The 23,241-nt window shown below is 31.2% G+C and overlaps 2 protein-coding genes across 2 annotated transcripts; one reads left to right on the forward strand and one right to left on the reverse strand.

Moving 5' to 3' along the window:
- The first annotated feature begins 1,322 nt into the window (after positions 1-1,322).
- LOC105622964 (vacuolar protein sorting-associated protein 13B) lies at positions 1,323-17,057 on the forward strand. The gene is made up of 38 exons (XM_012204401.1): positions 1,323-1,409; positions 1,735-1,912; positions 1,997-2,075; positions 2,234-2,409; positions 2,502-2,605; positions 2,759-3,008; positions 3,076-3,263; positions 3,343-3,552; positions 3,628-3,766; positions 3,841-3,958; positions 4,032-4,174; positions 4,275-4,447; positions 4,513-4,689; positions 4,765-5,053; positions 5,142-5,304; positions 5,382-5,769; positions 5,924-6,050; positions 6,191-6,358; positions 6,435-6,652; positions 6,750-6,963; positions 7,023-7,227; positions 7,362-7,539; positions 7,675-8,001; positions 8,101-8,304; positions 8,445-8,560; positions 8,641-8,995; positions 9,078-9,197; positions 9,576-9,695; positions 9,787-10,050; positions 10,112-10,741; positions 10,814-10,909; positions 11,281-14,848; positions 15,156-15,560; positions 15,648-15,824; positions 15,901-16,071; positions 16,142-16,335; positions 16,412-16,753; positions 16,827-17,057. Exons 1-38 carry the CDS (start codon positions 1,323-1,325, stop codon positions 17,055-17,057), a joined length of 11,292 nt encoding a protein of 3,763 aa, XP_012059791.1.
- A 1,966-nt stretch (positions 17,058-19,023) lies between these two features.
- On the reverse strand, positions 19,024-20,894 carry LOC105623072 (RING finger protein 37). The gene is made up of 2 exons (XM_012204508.1): positions 20,248-20,894; positions 19,024-19,870 (listed from the first exon to the last, which is right to left on the reverse strand). Exons 1-2 carry the CDS (start codon positions 20,892-20,894, stop codon positions 19,024-19,026), a joined length of 1,494 nt encoding a protein of 497 aa, XP_012059898.1.
- Between the last annotated feature and the right edge of the window lie 2,347 nt (positions 20,895-23,241).

The following is a 23,241-nucleotide window of genomic DNA, read 5'->3' on the forward strand; positions in this document are numbered from 1 at the left end:
CCACGTTTGAAATGCAAAGTTTTGAAAATTCAAATCAGAAAATTCATATTAGAAAAATATGAAGAGAAAATAATAATCAGATAACACATCCGGTGTGCAAAAACAAAAAAACAAAAAATTCCAAGCATTACAATTTTGAAAACTATACTTATTATAAATTCTATTTCGTTATCTATGTTCAATATAAACAATTATGTCAACATGGTGCACAGTCATGATACATAAATATTTACATAACGCGCACACTCCGTATATCTACAATTGATCATTGATGCAACTTCAATGCCGAAGCGGCCTGTGTCTACCTGGGACACAAACGGTATATTGAGGTTAGCAGAAGTCATATGCAGTCGTACGTGAACGGATCGCAAGATAGTTCCACGACTGGAAGGCTAAATAATTTCAAATTTCGAAAGTTTACGTTCGGCGGACAGAATCGATGCTGTCGCAGCGCCCGTTACGTTCGTGGCACAAAACGGGCTCGTGTAATAGTTTCGTGACGTGTCTTTGCTGGAGTCGCTCGTTGTTTGGCAGGTGCGAATCAGCTGTGTGATCTCCCGTACACATCACAATCTGATATTTTGTAACTGCGTCCTGGGCGTATTGTAAACGAGATATCTCCTTTTATTGAGAGTGCCTCGATTACGAATAAATTTGTTTTCTTTTAAGCTTCACGATGATTCCATTTAACCCAATTCCTCCGCGTGTGATTACCGTACGAGTAAACTATAACATTGGTGATATAATTTTCTCAATTTTATGTCAATAGAATTTTTCAACAATTTCATATCTCTCGTATGATTGATGTTTCTATAATTGTTGTTTATAATGTTTCTAAAATTGTTCCTCGTTGATCTATTACACTAAAAGTAACGCAGTTACTCAATCTTTTTTTTTTTACATCTCTCTCTCTATATGTCTATTTTTCGTTGGACATAATTTTTCTAAATATGTAAAATTTTTTTTGAGTTTTACTTTATTTAATTTGTACGTTATATAATGATATGAACAATATCATTTTTTAAATGTATAATTTAATATACAATAGTGTATATAACTATATAGAGTTTACATACAATGATCTGTATAACTATACAGAGTTTATATTATAATTTTCAGACAAATCTACATGTTCATATCAAGATATATAATATTTATTCCAAATTGTTACCTGATACTTTATTGAACACAGAGAAATGGTATAAATCATATAATATGTCATTATTATGAGAAAGCAAAGAAGAAGTTTTTGATAAGATAATTAGTGACATCTTTAATTAAGGGAATTATAAAAATATGCTACATATTCTCTACCAAGCACAATGTTTAAATTGGAGTCCTACATAACACCAGTAATTCTCAGTTATGTAGAAAAATATGTAAAAAATTTTAAGCCGGAACAGTCACAGGTAAAATATATATACATACATTGGAAAATGTTGCTATATTAATTTTATTGGGAATTGTATTTGTTAAAAGTTCATATTTTCTTTTATTCAATGATTTAGAATAAGAGAAAGTGATGTAAGGATAAATAAATGTAACTAATTATATAAATAAAATTAAAAATTATAAAAATAAAATAATTGTGTTGTTTCTAAACATAAAGCTACGATTGCTTGTTTCAAAGTATCAAATAAATAAATAATATATTATCCAAGCATACTTAATGATATGATTTTTAAAACAAAATAATTCTTTGAGATATTTTAGAGAAAGAAATGTTTCTTTCAGGTATCTTTGTGGGGTGGAGATGCATCGTTTCAGAATTTGGATCTACGATTAGAGGTATTGGAGGAGCAACTGAATCTTCCATTCGTCTTTGTTAGTGGCCATATACACGAATTGTTAATACATGTTCCTTGGGTAAAAATTACGTCTGAACCAATAGTTGTTACTATTAATACTATAGGTAAATAGTAATATTATAATATCATTTAATAAATTAACATTTTTTTCAAGATATAATAATATATTGCCTGTATTTCTTTTATAGAGTGCATTTTAAAATTAAAAGATGAAAATACCACAGAAATCAATCCAACGACGTTACAAAAGAAGAAGGAGATAGTACAGTAAGTATTGTTTTTCATAATCTAAATTATATGAAACTTTGTTTAGTTATTATTAATAATTATTAATATTATTTAATTATTAATATTATTTATTAACTGTATTTCTATTAATTTAGTATCATAAAATATATACAATGACACTTAATTTTTCATTGTAGAGAGGAAGCTCCACCTGGATATATAAAAAGTATAGTTACAAAAGTTATTAATAATATCACCATTCATTGCAACAATCTCATCTTAAAATATGTGGAAGAGGATATTGTTCTTAGCATAAATGTCAGATTTTTAAGTATGCAAACCGTCGACAATAAATGGGAACCGGCGTTTGCCGGTAAATATTTTTATGCATAATTACAAAGCTAGAAATTGTCTTAAAATTATGCTTATAATTAAAATATTTTAATAAATTCAATTAATGTTTAGAGATCAACACTCAAGAAGTGATGCTTAGAAAAGTTATTACTATTCAAGACTTGACATTGTGCTTAGATAAAATGGATGCATCAGGAAAGATAGAGATATATCAGGTATTTCTAATATAAATTCTAATATAAATATTTCTAATATAAATATTTTTACATTTATCTTGAAAAATCTTAAAGATATAAAAAAAATGTTTTGTATTGAAAAAATGTCGCGTGATTTCGATATTTTACATAATGTAAATATTAATATTATAGGATCCTGTTTTATATCGATGTTCAATGACAATCCGAATGATTATAAATTATCATAACAACACTTTAAAGAGAGCATCTATTACAAGACTTGATCTTCATTGTGAGAAAATGGAATTTAGCATGACTGAACAACAAGTACCGATGCTCCTAAGATTGATTGCCTTAGTAATGGCGTTACAAACAAAGCAATTTCCACCAATAAAGGAAAAATCCTCCATTACTGTGGATGAGAGAGAAGATGTTGCACAAGGTTTAATATTTTACTTGAATGCTGTCTAAAATATGTATTTTGGAAATATATAATATTAATATTTCAGATGATACAAATCAGATAGCAGGGACTTCCACAGATGCAGTTGGATGGGGTGGTTGGGCTTGGGATATAGTGTCATCTGTTCTACCTGTTGACTGGGACAATAGTTGGTCTGCTGAGCAACAAATGGCATATTCTGGTCATACTGTACATTTAGGTGTTTATATAGATGATGCTACTTTAACATTTAAGGTATAAATGTAATATATTTCAGAATTATTTCTGTTCTAATCATGGAAATTAAAAAACTGAATTTTATATATTTTTACAGACTGTTGAAAGTGTCAAAGAGCAATTATTTTATAAATCTCGAAAACTTAGGTACAAATCCTTTTTATCACTTCGATTGAACGGAGTTGTGATAGATACTTTAATTCAAGGAATAACAATGACAACTTTCCAAATTGGAGTGGCGTGTGTACAACTTTATCCACGAGGAACGTGCAGCTGTGGACATATAGAAGTAGCTGACGGTGTACAGGTAATGTAATTAATTATTATTGTCAGAGAGGTATAAAATTAGATGGAATATCTGAGAAATAAATTATTATTATAGCCACCTCTTTACGTAACAGCTGGGAACTTGAATACTGACCACTTAAAAGATTCATTGTTCGACAAAGAAGCCACGGAAAATAAAGGGAAAAAAAGAGATTATAAGCAAGGAATAGATAATCACTTGACGACAATTTCGGGTATAATATAATAAATTTAAAACATATACACGTCTTATACACACAGGAAATAATAAAGATTATATCTTTTTTAGTTGACAAATTATTAGAAAGAGGTCCAGCATTTGTGATGGATTATGTTTATTACGTAGAATTACCTGATGACATAACGCCTGAAAAATTACTCGAATTTGGTTCAAATTTTGAATACAGGTGTTTGAAAAATCTTAAAATAATTATACATAAAAGAATAAAAGAATTTCTATAAACAACTTACCTTTTGTAGCAATTTCCAGGAACGCAGAATAATAAGATATGTAACTGGCGATTTGACTATCAGATTATGTTCCGGTATTTTTCATCGTATTGATACCATCAAACAAGCTGCCGCAAAATACGATTATAATCCTTATCTTGTAATGAAACCAGGTAAATACATATGTTATGCTAGTACAAATTTTGATTTAACTACTAATTTTATATTAAATAAAAATTATAAAGATGCGCTACATTTAAATTTATATTTTAGATCCTCTTATCGATGAATTGCCTCTTGTTACATTGGAAGAATATGAAGCACTTAGGGAAAACGTATCAATGACAGAAACAAAATTTGTATTAAAAAGGGCATCACTACAGCTACAATTAGCAGATCATTGTGTCATTGGAGTGCCACGACAACGTAAAATTATTGAAACTCGAGTAAGATATCTCTTATATCTTTTTTTGTTAATTATTTTAGATATTTATAAACAATGTCTTTCTAGATTATACCATTACCTCCAGCTCTAACAGATGATCCTTATGTAAGCGTTGAATGCGATGAAGCAATTGCCACTATAGTACAGCCTATGTATCCATTTAGACTCGTAGCTTGTGCATCAAAATTAACAGAACTGTCACCAGAAATGTTCGTTCAGTGCCATACAGTTACCGATGTACAAGTGAGCAAAGTTTTATGCACGATATTTGTTGTACACATTTTCACATATTCAAGATTGACATTGAAATACTTGTAGGTGATTGGAGTGAAAAGTCAACTTCATTTAATGAAAACTTGCGACACTTCAATAGTAATGCCTCACTCAGTGAAAATTTCTTCAAAAATATTATTGTATCCTCAGTATTGGCGAGATATAGACATGATTCAAAAGGCATATTCTTTTCAATCAGATAGTGTTACTATCACGGGAACTAAAGCAAAATTAATGGCTGCTACGGCTATAATAACTTCCATTTTTAATCCTGCAGATACAACGAATCCACTTGTCTGTTCTACTCTCTTTAATGATGCGTGTCAAGAGAAATGTATGCGAGTATTAAATATATTTTATAAATTTTTACTTTTATTTTATAAAATATATAAAAGCTATAAAATTTTCTTCGTATATTACAGATCCAGTGTACTTAGAATTATGCTTAGAAAATATAAATTGCAAGAATGTATCGTCTTCAGTTACGATATCAAACGAAGTCAATATAAGTTCTATAAAAATATTTGCATTCAATGATTCTCAACAAGCCTTTATTCTTTCGGGTCCAGAAAATCATGATAGCAGGTTCGTATATATATATTAATAATGTATAGTTTTGATAGTTTGGTAAATTTTGACTAATTGAATCTTTATATTCTTAGCGATGCAGGAAATGTACCGCTGTTGTCTATTGTAGTACAATTTCCTAAAAGTATTGAAACGCAAACACATCCATCTCTCGTTTCGTTTAAAATTTCTGAAATTAGAGCATCCTTAGACCCACTTTTTTTTGAATGGTTGGAATATTGTGCCACTTATCCCAAATTGGGAAATGTATATGTATTGCGTTCAGACAGCCAACAATTGATTACTGAAGGTACATCATCTGATACAGGCACGCGAAAAAAGACATTTCCAAGTCTACATGAAAGCGTGCATAGTTCATCGGACAAAGAGAAAAAAAGATCAGCCGTAACAGAAAAATCGAAAACACTGCGAAATGATGAAATACAAAAGAAAAGTGAATTTAAAACGGAAGGAGAACAACAGGTATTAAAATTATTTACATTATCATTTATATATTATCACATAATGATTGTATTGATTGATTACTTTAAATAGATAAAAAAAAACCATTCTTTTTTAAAACAGTATAGTATATTGTATGTATTAAAGATAGAAATAAATAGTCTAGTACTTACAGAAATCGGGGATACTGGTCAGATTAGCACAGTCGTATTCGTGGTGGTGCAATCTTGTGCTGAATGGTTATATAGGACATATTATAATATATATTCCGTCTGATACAATGAGTGGTATTGGAGCTGATGGTAAATATTTTAATTATATATCAAATAACGTGGAAATTGAATTATTTTTAAATTTGTTCATAATCTTGTTATTGCGCTTTTTGATAACTATTAATACAATTATATAGCTTGTAATAACAATTAATAAAATGTATTACAAGGCATAGAACAAGCCAAAGATAGAGCTTTCATAGAAAATCAAGATCTACAAATAATGATAATAAAACTACCGAGTCTTCTCGTACATTCATCTAATTTGAATGCTGAGATGCTGAGCCCATATCTACAAAATCTTCCTGCTAAATTACCAGAATCTATATGGACATATCGTAAGTTTATCTTAGAATTTGCAAAAAAGTTATTATTTTACATAAAAACTACTACAATAATTTATTACTATTTCAGAAATGCAAAGTTTTCCATGGACATTGAGTCTTATCGATTTTCATTGTTACACATTGCAACAACAGATACAAAAGAACTTTATAAAGAAAGTTACATTAAATGCTACGGTAGCTCTTACAACTAAGACAGCTGCGACTGAATTAAATACACTTACTGCTTTAAGTGTTTGTGTACACATTGATAATTCGCCTATCATTATTTCATTTTCAGAGGATCAGGTATTAATTTTTGTTTATTCTTATCGTACTTTATATCAAGTCAATAAAATTTGTATTTAAAAAAATGTAAATTTCAACATATATTTATCTATCTCAGGTTATTTTTATGAGCAGTATAGTTTTAAATATCATAAAAATATTACAAACTTTATGCGGTTCCCGAAAAGATAGCGTAATTGTACCACAGAGCAACGAAATGCAAATTGTTCTTCCTGCTATACCTCAAACTCCATCCACTCCGACTCAAATAATGTATCAAGAAGATACTACCAATTCAACTATGTCTACATCAAAAGACGATTTAGGACATGGTAAGCGGAATATATTTATTTGTTGCATTTATTTGATCATTACTACCCAAATTTTACAGAAAAAGATGGTTTAGTTGTAACGGCTTGGATTCAGTGGACTATAACAAAAGTAGCAATTAAATTATACATTATGGGACAAGAAGACATGCCTTCTTTAAAATTAATGTTAGAACTGGAAGATATTATAACATCATTAGATTTACAATCGGTTTATATGCAGTTAAAGAATAAAATTACAACAGCCACGATATTTCACTATGTTAGGTAAATTTATTTCTATAAAATGTTTATACATATATATATATATTAAAGTCTTAGCAAGAAATATTTTTAAAAACATTCCTATTTATTATGTGCAATGATTGTTTAATTGTTATATTTACATTGTGATTTGATAGAGGTCCACATGCATTAAATTGGGATGTTGGTGAATATGCTGGGCTAGTATTATGCGGAAGGGAAGATAATTTGGAGAAAGGTGATGATTCTGGTTTTATAAGTTTTACATTTACTCGTGCGAAATCTGGAAATGTGTATACACGTTGGGGTACTCACAAGCGTTACAAGCCTCAAAAAGTAAATAAGTATTTAATTATTATAGTTTATTTAGTTACCTATGTAATTATTCACATTCTTGCTTAAATTATAATGTAGAATATTGATATCTATTTTTTTTGAAATTAATAAAAACTCTGATACTCGAATATCTAGAAAGAAATGCTGCTTGACTCTACATTATCTACGAACGGCTATATTTCTGAAATACTTATCAAAATGCAAATGGTCGATATAATCTTACCAATAAGTGTAATTAGCAAATATGCTCAATTGGTGAAACCTTTTACGTGCCTTGGTTCATCTATTGAGAAAAGCACAGAATCTATTCATAATAAAAATATGGCAACACCATTAGTTGGTATAACCAACTTAAATAATGAATTATTGCCACTGATACATTTGGAATTCAAAGGTTTTCGTCTCATGATGCCAGCTTTTACTGATACGAATAAGTTACAACATGATTTATTAATGCTTCAGGTAATTTTGCTTTTTGTATAATTTTATTAGCAATATAATATTTTTAAAAATATAATATTTATGGATATTATATATTTATGGATATTATATATTATGTAGTTGGACGGGATTCGTATTACGCCGGATGCAGAAAATCCAATTTGTAGAACTCCATTGCGAACTGATATATATCAATTAGCTGCTCGAGCAAATATATTAAACGTACCAGGTTCGGCTGTAGAAGATCGTCAATATCAAATTAGTATTAAAGGAATATGTGCATATACTACTACATGGAAGAATTATCAACTAAGCATTAATAAGGTTTACTATCAAAACTAATTATTTCTTTTAATTCTAAAAATTCTTAATGAAATATTTTATATATTGATTAAAAATAAAAAAAATTTATTGAAACATTAATATCATATAGATTAATTAAAGCAATGCATTATTATTTTCAGAGAATGTCTCAATCATACTTATATACAATGAATGAGAATCCAGCATTGGAATGGAATAAGCTCGGAAATGGTAGTAGTCTAGATCCATATTTTTCAACATCTTCAGTATTAACAAAGTAATACAATTGATACAATTAATATATACGTGTATAAATCTATATGACAATCATATTCTAATTTTAATATTTAATTCTAGATTTGATCTTTGCTTAATTATTGCCCCAGCTGTTACATTTAAAGGAGATACAATAGTCTGTGGGAGTGCCATTGAAGTAAATTGTATTACAGACATAGAATTGACAATAAATTTGGATCAAATTAAATTAATATCGACGCTCAACAATGAATTTATAACGTTACTATCTGGAAGTTTCGAAAGAATAGATCATAAAAATAGTTCTAATAATATAGCTCAAAGATCTCTTTCAGGATCTCAAACCATTAAGCCTATTAAAACCTGGTTGAAACAAACATCAGATGATTCAGATATTGATTTCACAAAAGACAGTGGTATCGATTTTGAAATGTCCAGCGTGCATTCTACAATAATTGTAAGTTTTTTATGCATGTAAATAGCGATTTGTGATTTTGAGTTCAGAATTTATATTAAAAATAATGATTTTGTTATGATAGGGAAGATCCACTGCTGAAACTATGATACTTCCACCGTTTGAATTTTTAGTAAATTGTGGAAAAATAACATTTATTCTGTATGAAGTCCAGAGTACATTTGTTGATTTAGACGATAATGTAGTGAGTAATAAATAATTTTAAGTAAAATAATTAATTCAATTATTTAATTGGAATTAATTTATTTAATTATAGTATTAACTCGTATCCTAAAAGATACAATTTGATGCCTCATTCATACAAACGGAAGGTACTAAATCCGTCCATTTTTTTCACCTATTCAGAATGATTCAAAAAAATCTCTAAAAATTCACTAACATACTTTCAACTTTCTAAAATAAATATTGGAACTTTATTTGAGAAAATAATATGTAGTATAATTACCGAAAAACTCAAAAAAACTTTCAAAGAAACAAACAGAAATCGTTCAGTCACTAGTGATCCATCTTGTAGAGTACGAGTTAATATTATCTAATTTTTAAATATAATTAATATTTTCAGGATGCACACAAAATTGACATTGAAGACGATAATAATAATGTAAAACAACCATTACTTTATCTAATGATCAATCAACCAAATATTTATTTCTCTCAGCAACATTTATCTAAAAAAATACAAGTATGCCTTATTATTATTTACTCACAAAAAATTAATATTAATGTGACCTATTACTAGTTTAAATATTTTATTTGAATTATGCAATTTGTAGATATCTTGTTTCGATATAACAATAGCGCTTGGCAATGTACAAAATCTGAACGTAATACCGACCGAAAAAGATTTCAAAATTTATATGATAGAAACAAAGCATGGTGATCCACATCCAGATACGGGTATTCCGCCTTCTTTTGCGACAGTAAAATCTGAAATGATTTTAGGCAAAAACCGCCAGTTTTTCATTGAAATGGGACGACCGACAAAAGTACATCTTTCTTTATCTCGGCTCAACCAACTCTATGATATACGGAATAAGGTAACTTAACGAAGAATAATATTCATGTGTTTAACAGTTCTACATTGTATCTATATTCTAGCTAATATCGTGTTTTATTGATGACAATGTTACACAAGTATCTACAGAGAAACAGGAGATTACATGTACGGATTCTCAAAATTTAGCATCGTTGACAAAATCGAGGAAATTCAGTGTACCTGATCTACATTTAAATACCAAACAAATTGTATTATCTTTAAAGACTGACACTGGAGCAGAAATTATTATCAGTTTAGCATCGTTAAATGGAAATCTGTCGACACTTCTTAGACCAGACAGGATATATTCAAATCTGTCCATAGATTCTTTCATTGTATCTGCTATCTTAAATGGGAATATCAAAGTACTATTAAATCCATGGTGTTGCAATGTAACGACTTGTTTACTTTGGGAGTCTTCGTACAATAGCGAGATTATTTCACAAATACAAATACAGGCAGACAGTGAGAGCCTATATCTCGATTTCGGACCGGATCAAATAAAAATTATGAAAATGGTTATGCAAGACTGCCAGTTGCTCTTAAGTGAGTTCGCTTCGGTTTCTACTAATGAAAATAAAAATGAAAAGCAAATTGTGCTATCGACTGAACAACACTACAAGGATGATTTAAAGGCGGGTGCATTCCAATTTGTTGATGGCACCGCGGATGAGTTACCTTTTCCATATCAAGTTAGTTAGATTATATAAAAATCAAAAATGTAATTGAAATCAAAAAGTCTTAATTTTTTTCTTTTTTTGCAGGTGGTATTTTTTGTTTATCCTCAACAAGCGATGGCTTGGAGATATCCGCAATCGCGTACGTTAACAAGAATCCACATATCTCCTGTTCCATTTGAAGTAAGTGAGAATGCTCGGTATTTTAAGCGATTAATATTAATATTTAGTTTGAATACAAAAAGACAAATGTTTTATGTCGGAAAATATAATTTTGTTTAAATGTCTAAAGATGTTTTTTCTAATTTTAAGCTATGAAATGATACAACCTTGGCTGTAAAAATATTAGATACTTATATTTTTTTTATTGATTTAAAATTCTTTTGTCTGTATTGTTTCCTAGTAGTTACTGACATTATACATAAGTTTAAAAGATTCTTGAAGCAAATGCTGTAAATCAATTTTTAAATTAAAATGTTAAATAATGGGTAATAAGATACATAATATTTTTGACCACGATTATATTTTTATCTTCTTAATTCTTTCTATTATAGGCAGTGGATGCCGACGATGATTACATCGACAAAATTCCCTGCGTTCTCGAATATTGGAGTGATAGTCACATGTCGTACCAGCGTTACGCCGATTTTTATTTATCAGAAACGGATTCCTACCGATTGGATCTACCAGAGAAAGCACCGGCACGAGCAGTAGCTTGCGTGTGGCGCGTAGTTATTCTGTCCAATGGCAAACGACCACTCTCAAAAAGCATCGTTTCTGCTCGTGCTCTCGCTGCCTGCTTGCGCATCGATTCCTATTTTAATCCCTTATTAATACCGAATGTTCAAATTGCTTTGAATATCGGCGTTCTTCATATATCTCTATATAATCACATCGATACAAGTGTATATAATAATTTGCCGCCACCACTGGATAAGTATACTCTAAATGGAAAAATTCCCGAAATACAATGTTTCATGTCTGTAGAACAGAAGGGAGCTGTTCTGGTATTTAACAAATGGATGGATGATTCTATATTGCTCGACATCGGCGGCAGTTTAAGCATACACGTGTTGGATTATAGTCATTTGACTATGCAGGAAGTGCTAGATGCCCTGGAAGGAAGATTTCAGTTATCGTTATCGGAAAAGATAGACTCGTCATTAACGTGCAACCCGTTTACATTGAAATTGGGACCAGCGATAACTCACACTCTTGCAGTTTCTACTCGTTTATGGCTGGCATCTTTCGATGAAGAGGAAAAGAGCGTAATTGTTCTAACACGTTATGTAATAGCCAACGATAGCAACATACCTATACGTTTTGGTCAAAGTGCCACTGGAGATAGCATACTTCTCGAGAGCAGGCAGTGTAATTTTTATTCTTGGAGACAGATTGGCAATCAAATGATAAGGATATCAATCGAGGAAAATGCCTGGATATGGAGCCGGTCTTTTCCCGTTAACAAAAATGGAGTCCAAGTGATAGAATTCAATAATTCGATGACTAGTACGGTGGTCTTCGTAAACGTTACGTCGCTTTCTGCCACACAAAAGCTTGTAACATTCTCGGGGCAACTTGTGATTTCCAATCAACTAATGGATAATTTTGAAATGAGATTAGTAAAATACGAAGAAGAAGTTGGTTCTAAGGTAACAGTCTCCAAAGAAGTGTATATCATACCAGGCAAGAGTTTTCCGTCATCTATCATGCTTGAGAATAATAAAAAAATGGCAATGCGATTACGTTTCACTAACTTGACGCATTTATCTTGGACCGGAGACATTCCATTGCAACCCAATATCAAATGGGGCCAGCCGTGGCTTGTCAAAGTACCTCTACAAGAACGCGGTCAATTTTTGAGTATCTGGGTACGGATTGTGATGCAGATGATACAAGACAAAATGAAAATCCTTGCGGTATTGAGTCCCCTGTACATGATCAGATCATACCTACCAGTACCGGCCAGAGTACAGATGGAAACACCATCTTTGAAAATGTCATCTTGCACATTGGTGAACGGTCGTGGCGAGTGTCAACAGCTGTACTGCCCCGGTACATTTGAGCACTTCCACCAGCTGACGTTTCAATTGGAATCCGGAGTCTCCGCGTCGAATCCTTATGTGCCGCTTTCATACAGCTCCGTGGATCAACGAAAATTTTTCCGAAGACCTGAAATTGAGGATATCGATAAAATTCTGGAAGAACTCAAGAACAGAAAAGATCAAGTAAAATGGCCTTTCCAGGGAGACGATATTGAGGAGTGGATATCTGCAGAACAACCGCAGACGCATGTACAAGTGAAATATCAGGACGCAGGATTGGTCTCCAGTACACTGCTGCTAGAATTGCAGCCTTGGTGTTTTGTAATGAATTCGTTAGGCTGTCACATCTCATTGGTATCGGAGGATACAGAGCTCTGTCAGATTCCTCACTACGGCATAGTCACGCCACCCAAATTGGAGAGTACTTTTCACGTGGGTGTCGGAATCGGTGATACTTATTACACATCCCAAACGTTGCAATTGGCACGACCCGACTGGAGTCAGAGCTTCTACATGCCTCGAATCTGCGGTCTCGTGCCGGTAGAGGGAAACATCAAGACATTCGTAGATTGCGGCACAAGTGTGTCCATCCTAAACATTGGTTCTTCGATGCACAAGGATATGCGTCTAGTGCGAATCACAAGCAGCCATGTAATTGCGAACCTGACACCTCAAGAACTGTGCGTGGCCACGCTCGCGGTGCACGAGGAAGCGCGGAATCTCCAGTTGCCCCATGACCTCACTCCCTGCAGCCTGAATATCTCACCGTCGGAGGATCAGAGACAGGGTACGCCAATCGTGCAATGGTATACGCTGTACACAGAGAGTAACGTCGAGCCGCTCGTATTGTACATATCTCTTAGTCTCGGCCATAGATGGTCCTGTCCGATCAGAGTAGACCAAGCTATGAGTCGCAAATCCGTCGTGATTCCAAACGGTTCCTCCACCATGCCGGTCATTGTAACGACACAGGAAGACAAAGGCACCACGTTCGTCGTGATACACAGTGACGATCATCCACAATTGTTAATTGAAAATGCCTGTGGTTTCAAAATTTTACTGGGACAAGCCGATGAAAAAGGGAATGAAATATTACCGGATAGCGTTCATTTTACATGGATATGCGAAGTCGACAGTGGAGCAACGTCCCACTATTCTCTTCCCTGTGTCAGTAACAGACTACCCGACACTACGGTTCCGAGCGCATCGAATGTGTTATTTTCTACCGCGCAAAACGATGAAACAATAGGGAAAGCAAATTTAAAGTGGTCAAGAGGCGTAAATCTGTCTGCGTTGTCATCTACACCAATAGATCAATATCTGCGATTACCTTCATACGGTGATGTAAAGCTTATAATGCATAATCGCTGTTACACCACTCACATAAGCATCGTGCCTATTTCCCAAATTGAAATATCCGCTCAAGACATTAGGAGCAGATTGTTACGAAAAAAGAGTACAGCGAAAGATCACGACATATACAATAATCTTTCTTCACTGAAGAGACTAGAAGAAGATAAGCTGTTACTGTATATACAAAGTTCGAGTAGCTCAACATCGTTAACGAGTTTTTTCTCAGCCCAAGAAGATATTTTCATGACGGAACAAATATCCTTGAACAATTCAAAGCAATTAGTTCCGAAAATAACGGATACAAAAACTTGCACTAACGAAGATCGATTGAAATCTACCGATGACACTATTTCAACTCATTCGAAGGAAGGTTCTGCAATCGTTTACTTGCGTGCTTGCACTATCGTTATCCTTCATGATATCAATGAAAACGCACAAAGAATCGAAGTCGCCAGTCTATCTATGACAGACTTAGTTATTACTATAAATTCAAAAGCCAGATTCATTAATTTCGATTGTTACATAGGCGACTTGCAATTAGATAATCAATTATTTGATCAGGGAGGTTTCGATTTTCCCGTTGTATTAATAAATCAAAATCCATTGCCGAACAGAGAGATGGCATTTTACAGCAATAACTGTTTAATGACGAATATGGAAAAAATCAAACAAGATTCTTTAATAGCCATCGAGTATGTCTGGGAAATAAATGAAAATATCATAGGTATATATTTTATATTAATTTTATATAGGTATATATATTTTATATTTATAAAATTACATTATTTTAATAAAAATAAAAATATTTGGGTAACAAAAATTATGTTTTTAAAGCAAATAAATGTTATTTATTTATATTCAAATAATAAAAAGCAAATAAAGCTCTAAGCCAAACTGAGTTTTAATGCTGGTTAAGTAACAACAATAAATTACAATAATGTAATATATAAATATTATACATGTATATATATATATATATATATACATATATTTATTTCGTAAATAATAATAGATATTTTTGTTTATTACAGCATCAAAGGAATATCGCATGAAGATTGCACCTATTAGTGCATACATTGAGGACACATACATAACGCAATTACTAGATTACGCAACTTCGATGATACCACCGCGACTGGTTCTGGGTGATAATCTTAAAAAGATGCAAACAATAGCTGCGTTAAACGCAATGTACATACCAGAATATATCATGATCGATTCAAAAATCTTAAGCAAACCACTAAGATTGCAAAATTTCGTGATAGAACCGCTATCAATTTTATTGAGTGTTCACACTTCTATGCGACTCTACGTTGCTTTAGATCATTCCCCACTGTACTTCGGTACCTTCGAAAGGAAGAATCTGCTGACAACTCCTTACAGACTTGGCAATGCACTTACCATGCATTATTTATCTGGCGCTATATTCGGAGCAGGTTGATATATTACCTATACATAAAATATTTTATATACATTATTAATTTGATATAATAACAGAGTAATGACTATTATCCATTTATTAGGTTGGGTAGTTGGATCATTAGAAATACTTGGATCACCAGGAGGTTTGGCGCAAGCACTTGGATCCGGTCTTAGAGACTTTGTTTCACTACCATTTCAAGGACTATTACAAGGTCCATGGGGTTTTATCGTTGGAATTACACACGGGTCAGCCAGTCTAATGAAACATGTTACAGCAGGTATGCAAACTATTAATATTTATTTCGTTGTTCCGAATATTTAATAGATAATTCATATTTCGACTTATGTACACAGGTACTGTAAATTCCGTAACGAAATTGGCATCTAGTGTCGCACGGAATTTGGATCGTCTAACATTGGATGAGGAACATCTTCAGCGACAAGAAGAGTCGCGCAGAATGCGTCCTCAAGGCATGGCACAAGGACTTTATCAAGGCTTAACTGGTCTTGGAATGAGTCTGCTTGGTTGGTAATTACTTAAAAAATATTTTTCAATTAAACAGAATACAATAACTAATTGTTGATTGTTAATCAGCGGCTGTGGCGGGCTTGGCACATCATCCTTTGCAGCAAGTGTGGTCAGGTGAAGCGACAACCAAAAGTTTAGTCACTGGAGTTGGACTCGGTTTGGTTGGTGTCGTTACTAAACCATTGAGCGGTGCCGCGGAGTTGGTTGCTCTTACAGGTCAAGGATTACTGCAAGGAGCTGGATGGAATTCATTGCCCACGGTAATAGATGTATTCTAATTTCTACAGTCTTCTAATTACACATTTTACTTTCATAATGATTTTCTTATATTTTTAGCCACGTCAAAGACCAATTGTACAGTATACTACTGGCAATAATAGCACATCTGTACGGTATACCTGGCGCTTGTCACCTTTACTCGATCACAGTCACGACAGCATCCTTCACGTAACGAGCGCAGACTACGTGATTCATCAAGGCAGTAATCGCGCAGTGACGCTCGTCCTCACGCGACAAGCTTTATTACTCGTTAACATGGCGGAGGACAGTGTAGAACGAATATTTTCGCTCAAAGAACTAACAAGTGTTGATCATATCACAGAATCGACGATGTTGTGCTTATATTGTCCACCAACAGCAATACAATTGAGCAGACCATTATCACCGGCTGAACACGAGGTAAGATATTAAATTCACGAACATTAGGTATAAATCATATAAATGTAATATAACATTTTTCTTTTCTTTTAAGATGAATCAAGAAATGAGAGCACGAGTTGAAGAATATGTGCGAACAAGCAGCACTGGTTTAGCCAGTGTATCAACCAATAGCGACAGGCAGTCTGATACCTTTGAGAGAGCATCCCCACATCCAGAACATACACTTACGTTTTATGTTTGTCCAGACACTCGTAATTATTTATTATCGCTGTTCAATGTTGCCAAACGACAAAATCAAGGTTCTGGTTTCACCGTTTTATAATCAAATGTATTCAGATGATTATAATTAAGTGCAATGACTGAGAAAATATTCCAAATATTACTTTATGTCAAAACAAATGCATTCAAACTCAATAGTCTTTTAAATATTGATGTATATCTTTTTAAAATAGCATTTCAAGCTTATGAAGCTTGTAATATTATAATATATACAAACAGTATTATAATTAAAAAGATAAATTAAAAAGAAAGTAATTCCCAAAATTCCCGTGTAAACATAATCAAGATTCCAAAATATTTGTATTTGAATGCCTAGATAGAAGATCCACTTTTATTAAAATATATTTGCACAACTGGCATTTTTATTTTATATAAAAAATATACTATGAATGCTTTATAATATGTGGACCCCCCCTTTAGCAGTGGAAGAACAAAAGACAATGAAAAAAAAATAAATATGTGTCTTATTTGACCTTGTTTTGGAGTTATATTATAGTTATTTTTGTGCTGTTATTTAGGAGATGCTCGAAACAGTCACGGTTCTGATACTACTATCTAACAATCGCTTTTTAAATAAACTTGTATCTCGTATACATTCATGTAATTTTTGATGAAATGTTTTCTTATCTGAAAAATGCCTATTAAAGAAACGATCTGCGTATAGACGTCTTATTTCGAATGAATTACATTCGGCAAGTCCATACATCAAAAGCATGTCTCACATTTTTTTTCTTGTGTCTTGAATTTATATATTCATAATTACTTTCAACTCACGTCAAATTAATAAATTATTAAGTATTCCAGCAGAGAACTGAAATAAATACTCAATGAACAAAATATATGAAATCAATAAGATGAGAAATAGATGTCGAGCATTATTTAATATAAATATAGATAAGTACAGAAGGTAATCATTTTGAGCATCTCCTATGAAGACAAACAGCTGTCCACATTTTACTAAAATATAAAAATAACTATAATTCTAAATTAAAATATGTAAAATTTCTAGCTCGAGATTGCTAAGAATTCGAAAGTAAAAAACATTTATTAGATCTTTAAAAATAAACTAGTTTATTGCAACATACGTTAAGAATTTAACTAGTTTTTTATCTATAAATTAAGAAACATTTCGACTATACTAAATATTTTTCAATTCATAATATTCTTAATAATTAAAAATTGGAAAAAATATATAAAAATATTTAAAAACACGAAATCATATTACAAGTGGAACATACAATAAATTTGACTTTATATACAATAAAATTACAAAATTGATATATAAATGAAAATTGATGAATGATTTAACGTCATCTTTAACGTCATCTTATTGTCAAATGAGTTCAACTATTTCATTGTTGGATGATGAGAAAAAGCAGAGTCCAGTTAAAATTTTATTATTAAAGTCATTTTCAAAAAATTAAAATTGTGAAAATCCAAGTCAAAAAATTAAATATAAAGATCCTGTATAAGCTATAAATATGTGCTTAAATATTGATGACTTCATACAATAATTCTAAACTTTAAAACAAGGTTAAACACATTTTATATGATTTTTTTTCATTTCAAATTTATTATATTATATAAATTTAACATTAAGCTAAACAAAATATATAAATTATATAAGATATTTATAATAATATTGCTTATTTAAAAAATTCAGGAACGTACAAATTATAAAAACTACCTTTATTTTCAAGTTATCACATATATGAACAATAAAAAAATAAAAATCTTTATATACATTATTTATATATATAATTGTATATGTACACATATGATGACAACATAACTTTACATGAATACAAGTTATGTTGTATGTGCCAAAATATTACAAACAATTCTATCACTCGAAATTGTCGTAAATTATATGTAATATTGATCTAACGATTCAATGTATTACAATAATATATTTTGCATATCGTTAACAAAATCTACCATAAAATAAATACTAAAAAACTGAGTTACATTGATTTATATTTACTCTATTCTTTCTCTCTTTTTCTTTGTTATCTATTTAAAATATTGTCATAAATCCGTTCAATCTCGCATGATTTATAAGAAAATCCACAAGATTTACACTGGTTATTTTCAATAGATAATAATATTTTTCTACATATCACGTGTTTACATGGCAGTCTATAAAAAATACTATCATTACAACATTCACATTTGTTAGATATTTTATGTAATTCCACTTTTTCTGGTGTGGTAAAGCGTTTCATGTTGGATAACAGAGTCTTTAAATTGCTATCTAAGAAATTGTCATTAGCCAATTCATCATCCTTATAATTTTGAAAATTGCTATGAGTTAATTTAGAGAAAGTTGAAACATTTGTGAACTGTTTTGGTTTTATTATAGCACTGGCAGTGGATCGTTTGGGCATAACTGCTATAGGCAGTTTATGGCAATATTTTTTTATAGATTGCGAATTATTTGTCTGCTTATATGTATTTGATTTAATATCTTCGGCAATCCTTTTTAAATTTCTATTTAATACACATTTTGGTACTTCAATTATTCTTCTATCTCCTGCTATAGTTGAAGTTGGATCACGGCCTAAGACTCTTGGCATATTCTTGATTTCATTTCGATTGCTGTTGTCCATTAGGAACTTGTCAATCCTTGATTTGAGTGCAGATGCCATAACTGGTCTATGGTCATCATTAAATCTCAAGCCTGTGAATGGATCTGATAACGGTCTACCCCAAATTGCTTCATTTTCTCCATGTTTCTCTAATGTGGTTTGATCTATTATTTGTCCACAAGGTAATATAATTGGCTGAGTCATTATTTCCCAAGTGATAGGATCTAAGAAGCTTTCAGGAATGTCAACGGTTGCATCATTCTTCAGTCTGCATATGAATAAAAAATATTTATATTAATTAATAATTAATATTATGCAACTTATATAATTATATCGCTCATTTGCTATAATAATACAAGTCGAAAAACAATATTTCCAGAAAATGAGTTTAAATGTTTTGAATTATTAAAATTTGATAATTTTATTATTAAATTTGATAATTTTATTATTAAATTTGATAATTTGATTTTGAAATACAAGTTTGATATAAAAAATGATTGTAATAAAAATTGTGAATAAAAATGTTTTTTTTATTTTTTCCCTTACGTTCCCATTCTTTACAAGCAACTAAAAAATTAGAATTTTTGAATTAAATTGTAATAAATGAGCAATATAATTTCTAAATATATATGTATATATGTATACCTGTTATGTATCTCTTTGGTATCTACAGAAGTAGTGTTTACAGCATTTACAGAGGTTTTCAATCCAGTTACAGGCAACATCGAGAAAGCTCGTTGTTCAGCCCATAAAACATGTACACTTGCTATAACATCTTTTCCACAACGTGGAGATACTGTTCCCCATACTTGAACTTTTCCTAATGCTGGTACTGAATTTTCTGTTTTATATATTGTTATACGTAAAACATGAGCGTATTTAGTTGTCACAGGTCCCTTAGAAGCTTTAATACAACATCTCAAGAAATTTGGTGGTGTGGGGATTCCTGTAGAATCTATGTCACTCGAGTAAAACAACAAACCAGTATCATGGAGACTCAGCCGTCCACTGGACATACAGGTATACGGAGTGTCGTTATCATTGGTATTCCTAAGAGAAAGCTGAAAGCCTGACGACTTCTGTGACCCGACGGATGGCCAAATCAATACATGATTGATAGATATGTTGCAGAGAAACGTAATATCTATATGAATTGGTGGCTTGATGCAGGAGTATGCCAAATATCCTTTATAGGAACCGTTTATCAAATTGGTCACTTCATATCCATCCGTGCTGATAGCACTAGATTTAATTTCTGGACGTAAGCGAGGATCACAAAAATTCAGAAGCATCTTTGATGTAATTGTAGATCACTAGTATCTGCAATATCATAAAATGCACATTTTCTGTTCAGTTATCATCACAAAAAATCACTGACAGCGTTTTTATTTTATTATACGTTTTATTACAAGTTTAATAACACGAATTTTCACAATGTGGTATGATCAATAAGATTAAATATGATCAAATGTATATATGAATGATTAATTACAACTTTCCTTAGCTTTTCCCATTCCTATTATAATCAATTATAATGGGATATGTATGTTTCTTCTATCCACTATGGTTCTATCTAGCGTGAATCACTAGTAAGTCATCTCTTTGTATCATAAGATAAATAATAAGATAAATTTCTTTCTTCTAAATTTTCTTTCTAACTAATAATAAGATAAATTTCTTTCTTCTAAATTTTCTTTCTAACTAAATTTATCTACGTTAATTGATATTATTAGTATTATATATGTAATTAATTATTAAAAACAGTATTTATCATAACAGAGAAAAACCTGAGAGAGAAAATAAGAATCTTTTGCCTATAATCGCAAAATACCCTCACACACTATCGCCCTCTGAAGAAGTAGATACAAACTACATCCAACAATATTTTTTTATCAACGCTTCTGATGAAAATAAATCGCTGAAATCGTTGAAATCTTTATTAATTTGATAGATTTTTTATTTTTTATTTATTTCAGCGATTTCAGCAATTTATTTCCAGGAATACCATAAAAAAATAGATATTGTGTAAATTATATATTTAAATTCACAATTATGCAATATGCAAAATTTGTTGAATTCTAAGAGGTCGGTTCACTAATCCAGTGAAATTTTATTTAATCGGTCGTTAATTGACCAATCGTATTTGTTTAGTAGAATTGACCAATTACGGTTGATAGTTAATCCCGAATTGGGTTAATCGGCATTGGTTATCAACCCTAAGTACTAAGTTGAAATATGGTACTAATTGAAATAAAACAGCGATTTGTAATTCCTGTATTTTATATGTCTATAGTTGATATTCATAATCCATTCTTATTTCAAGATTGTCTTAAGTAATGTTTTAAGACGCTAATGCAGCCCTCTGATTGGTTCGTGACACCTTAAAACTGAACTTAATGTAATCTTGAATATAAGAACTGGATCTCTAATTTAAAAAAAAATGTATCCCAAATTTATGAAAATACTATATAATATACTGTATACTGTAGTATTTCCCTAGACTTTTGTATACGTTTCTTTTCAAGAATAGGGGCCCTGAATACCAGCCTTTATAAATGTTAATACGACCCTCTGATTGGTTCGATATATTAAGATTGTACTTAAGACGGTCTTGAATATAAGAATCGACTATGAATACTACTCTATGATTCTAGGTCAGTCGAGTCTTTATTTCAAGATCATCTTAAATAATGTCTTAAGAATCTTCTGATTGATTGACTTAGACTTAAGACAGTCTTGAATATAAGATCTGACTTCGAATATCGGCCCTAGCGTATATATTTTGTTTCTGATTAGTTAAGTGTTAAGTTAATGAAGTGCGAATTAAAAATGCGGAATAAAACGTAAATGATTGCAGAATTAAACGATTTAAAGGTAACAATCACAATATTACGTCTATTTTCTTTTTTTTTGTTAAAAATATTACGTATACATTGCGCGGATTTTGTAACAAAGAGTTATTACAAACTATAGTTATCGTGTATTGTAACACAATTTGAAATATATATATCTAAGATACCCATAGCACAGAAAGATTGCAAAAACATTGCAGAATGATTTCACTGAAACATTGCATGGTGGTTGCGAAACGTTGCTGCAAGATTCCAACAATGTTAAGATGTCGCTTTTTGCAATATTGTAATGAAAGCAATATTGCAATGTAATGTATTTGGATAAATTTTTTACGAAAACTCTAAAATGAAAACTATTTTCTGTACATATATCTCACTAACTTCAGTTTTTCTACAAATCGCATTTCTAGTGATAAGTACTTTTCAAAAGCAATTTTTTATGATAAAACCATAAAATATTTCAATAAATGTAATATTAATTCTGAAGGATAAATTTATTCCCAAGGATAAAGCATGTATATGTGTACCCCGAGCAAATATTATCAACCACAAATATTATCCACATTAACATAATAATATAATCGCTTGCTAAGTTAATCATGAATTAAATTAATTGCAATGATTTTTTTCAATTCGAAACTACTCCGAATCAATTGAAATCGATTAAAAAACGATGACGGTATGAAATACCGTCGACGATTTGTCAATAAAGTTCGGGCGCTGATTTATTTCTGCGTGCATTAGCCATAAATACATCATCGATCACATAATTAATATTTCGATAAAT

The sequence above is a fragment of the Atta cephalotes genome (assembly GCF_000143395.1).
Source record: "Atta cephalotes unplaced genomic scaffold scaffold00001, whole genome shotgun sequence".
Classification (NCBI taxonomy): domain Eukaryota; kingdom Metazoa; phylum Arthropoda; class Insecta; order Hymenoptera; family Formicidae; genus Atta; species Atta cephalotes.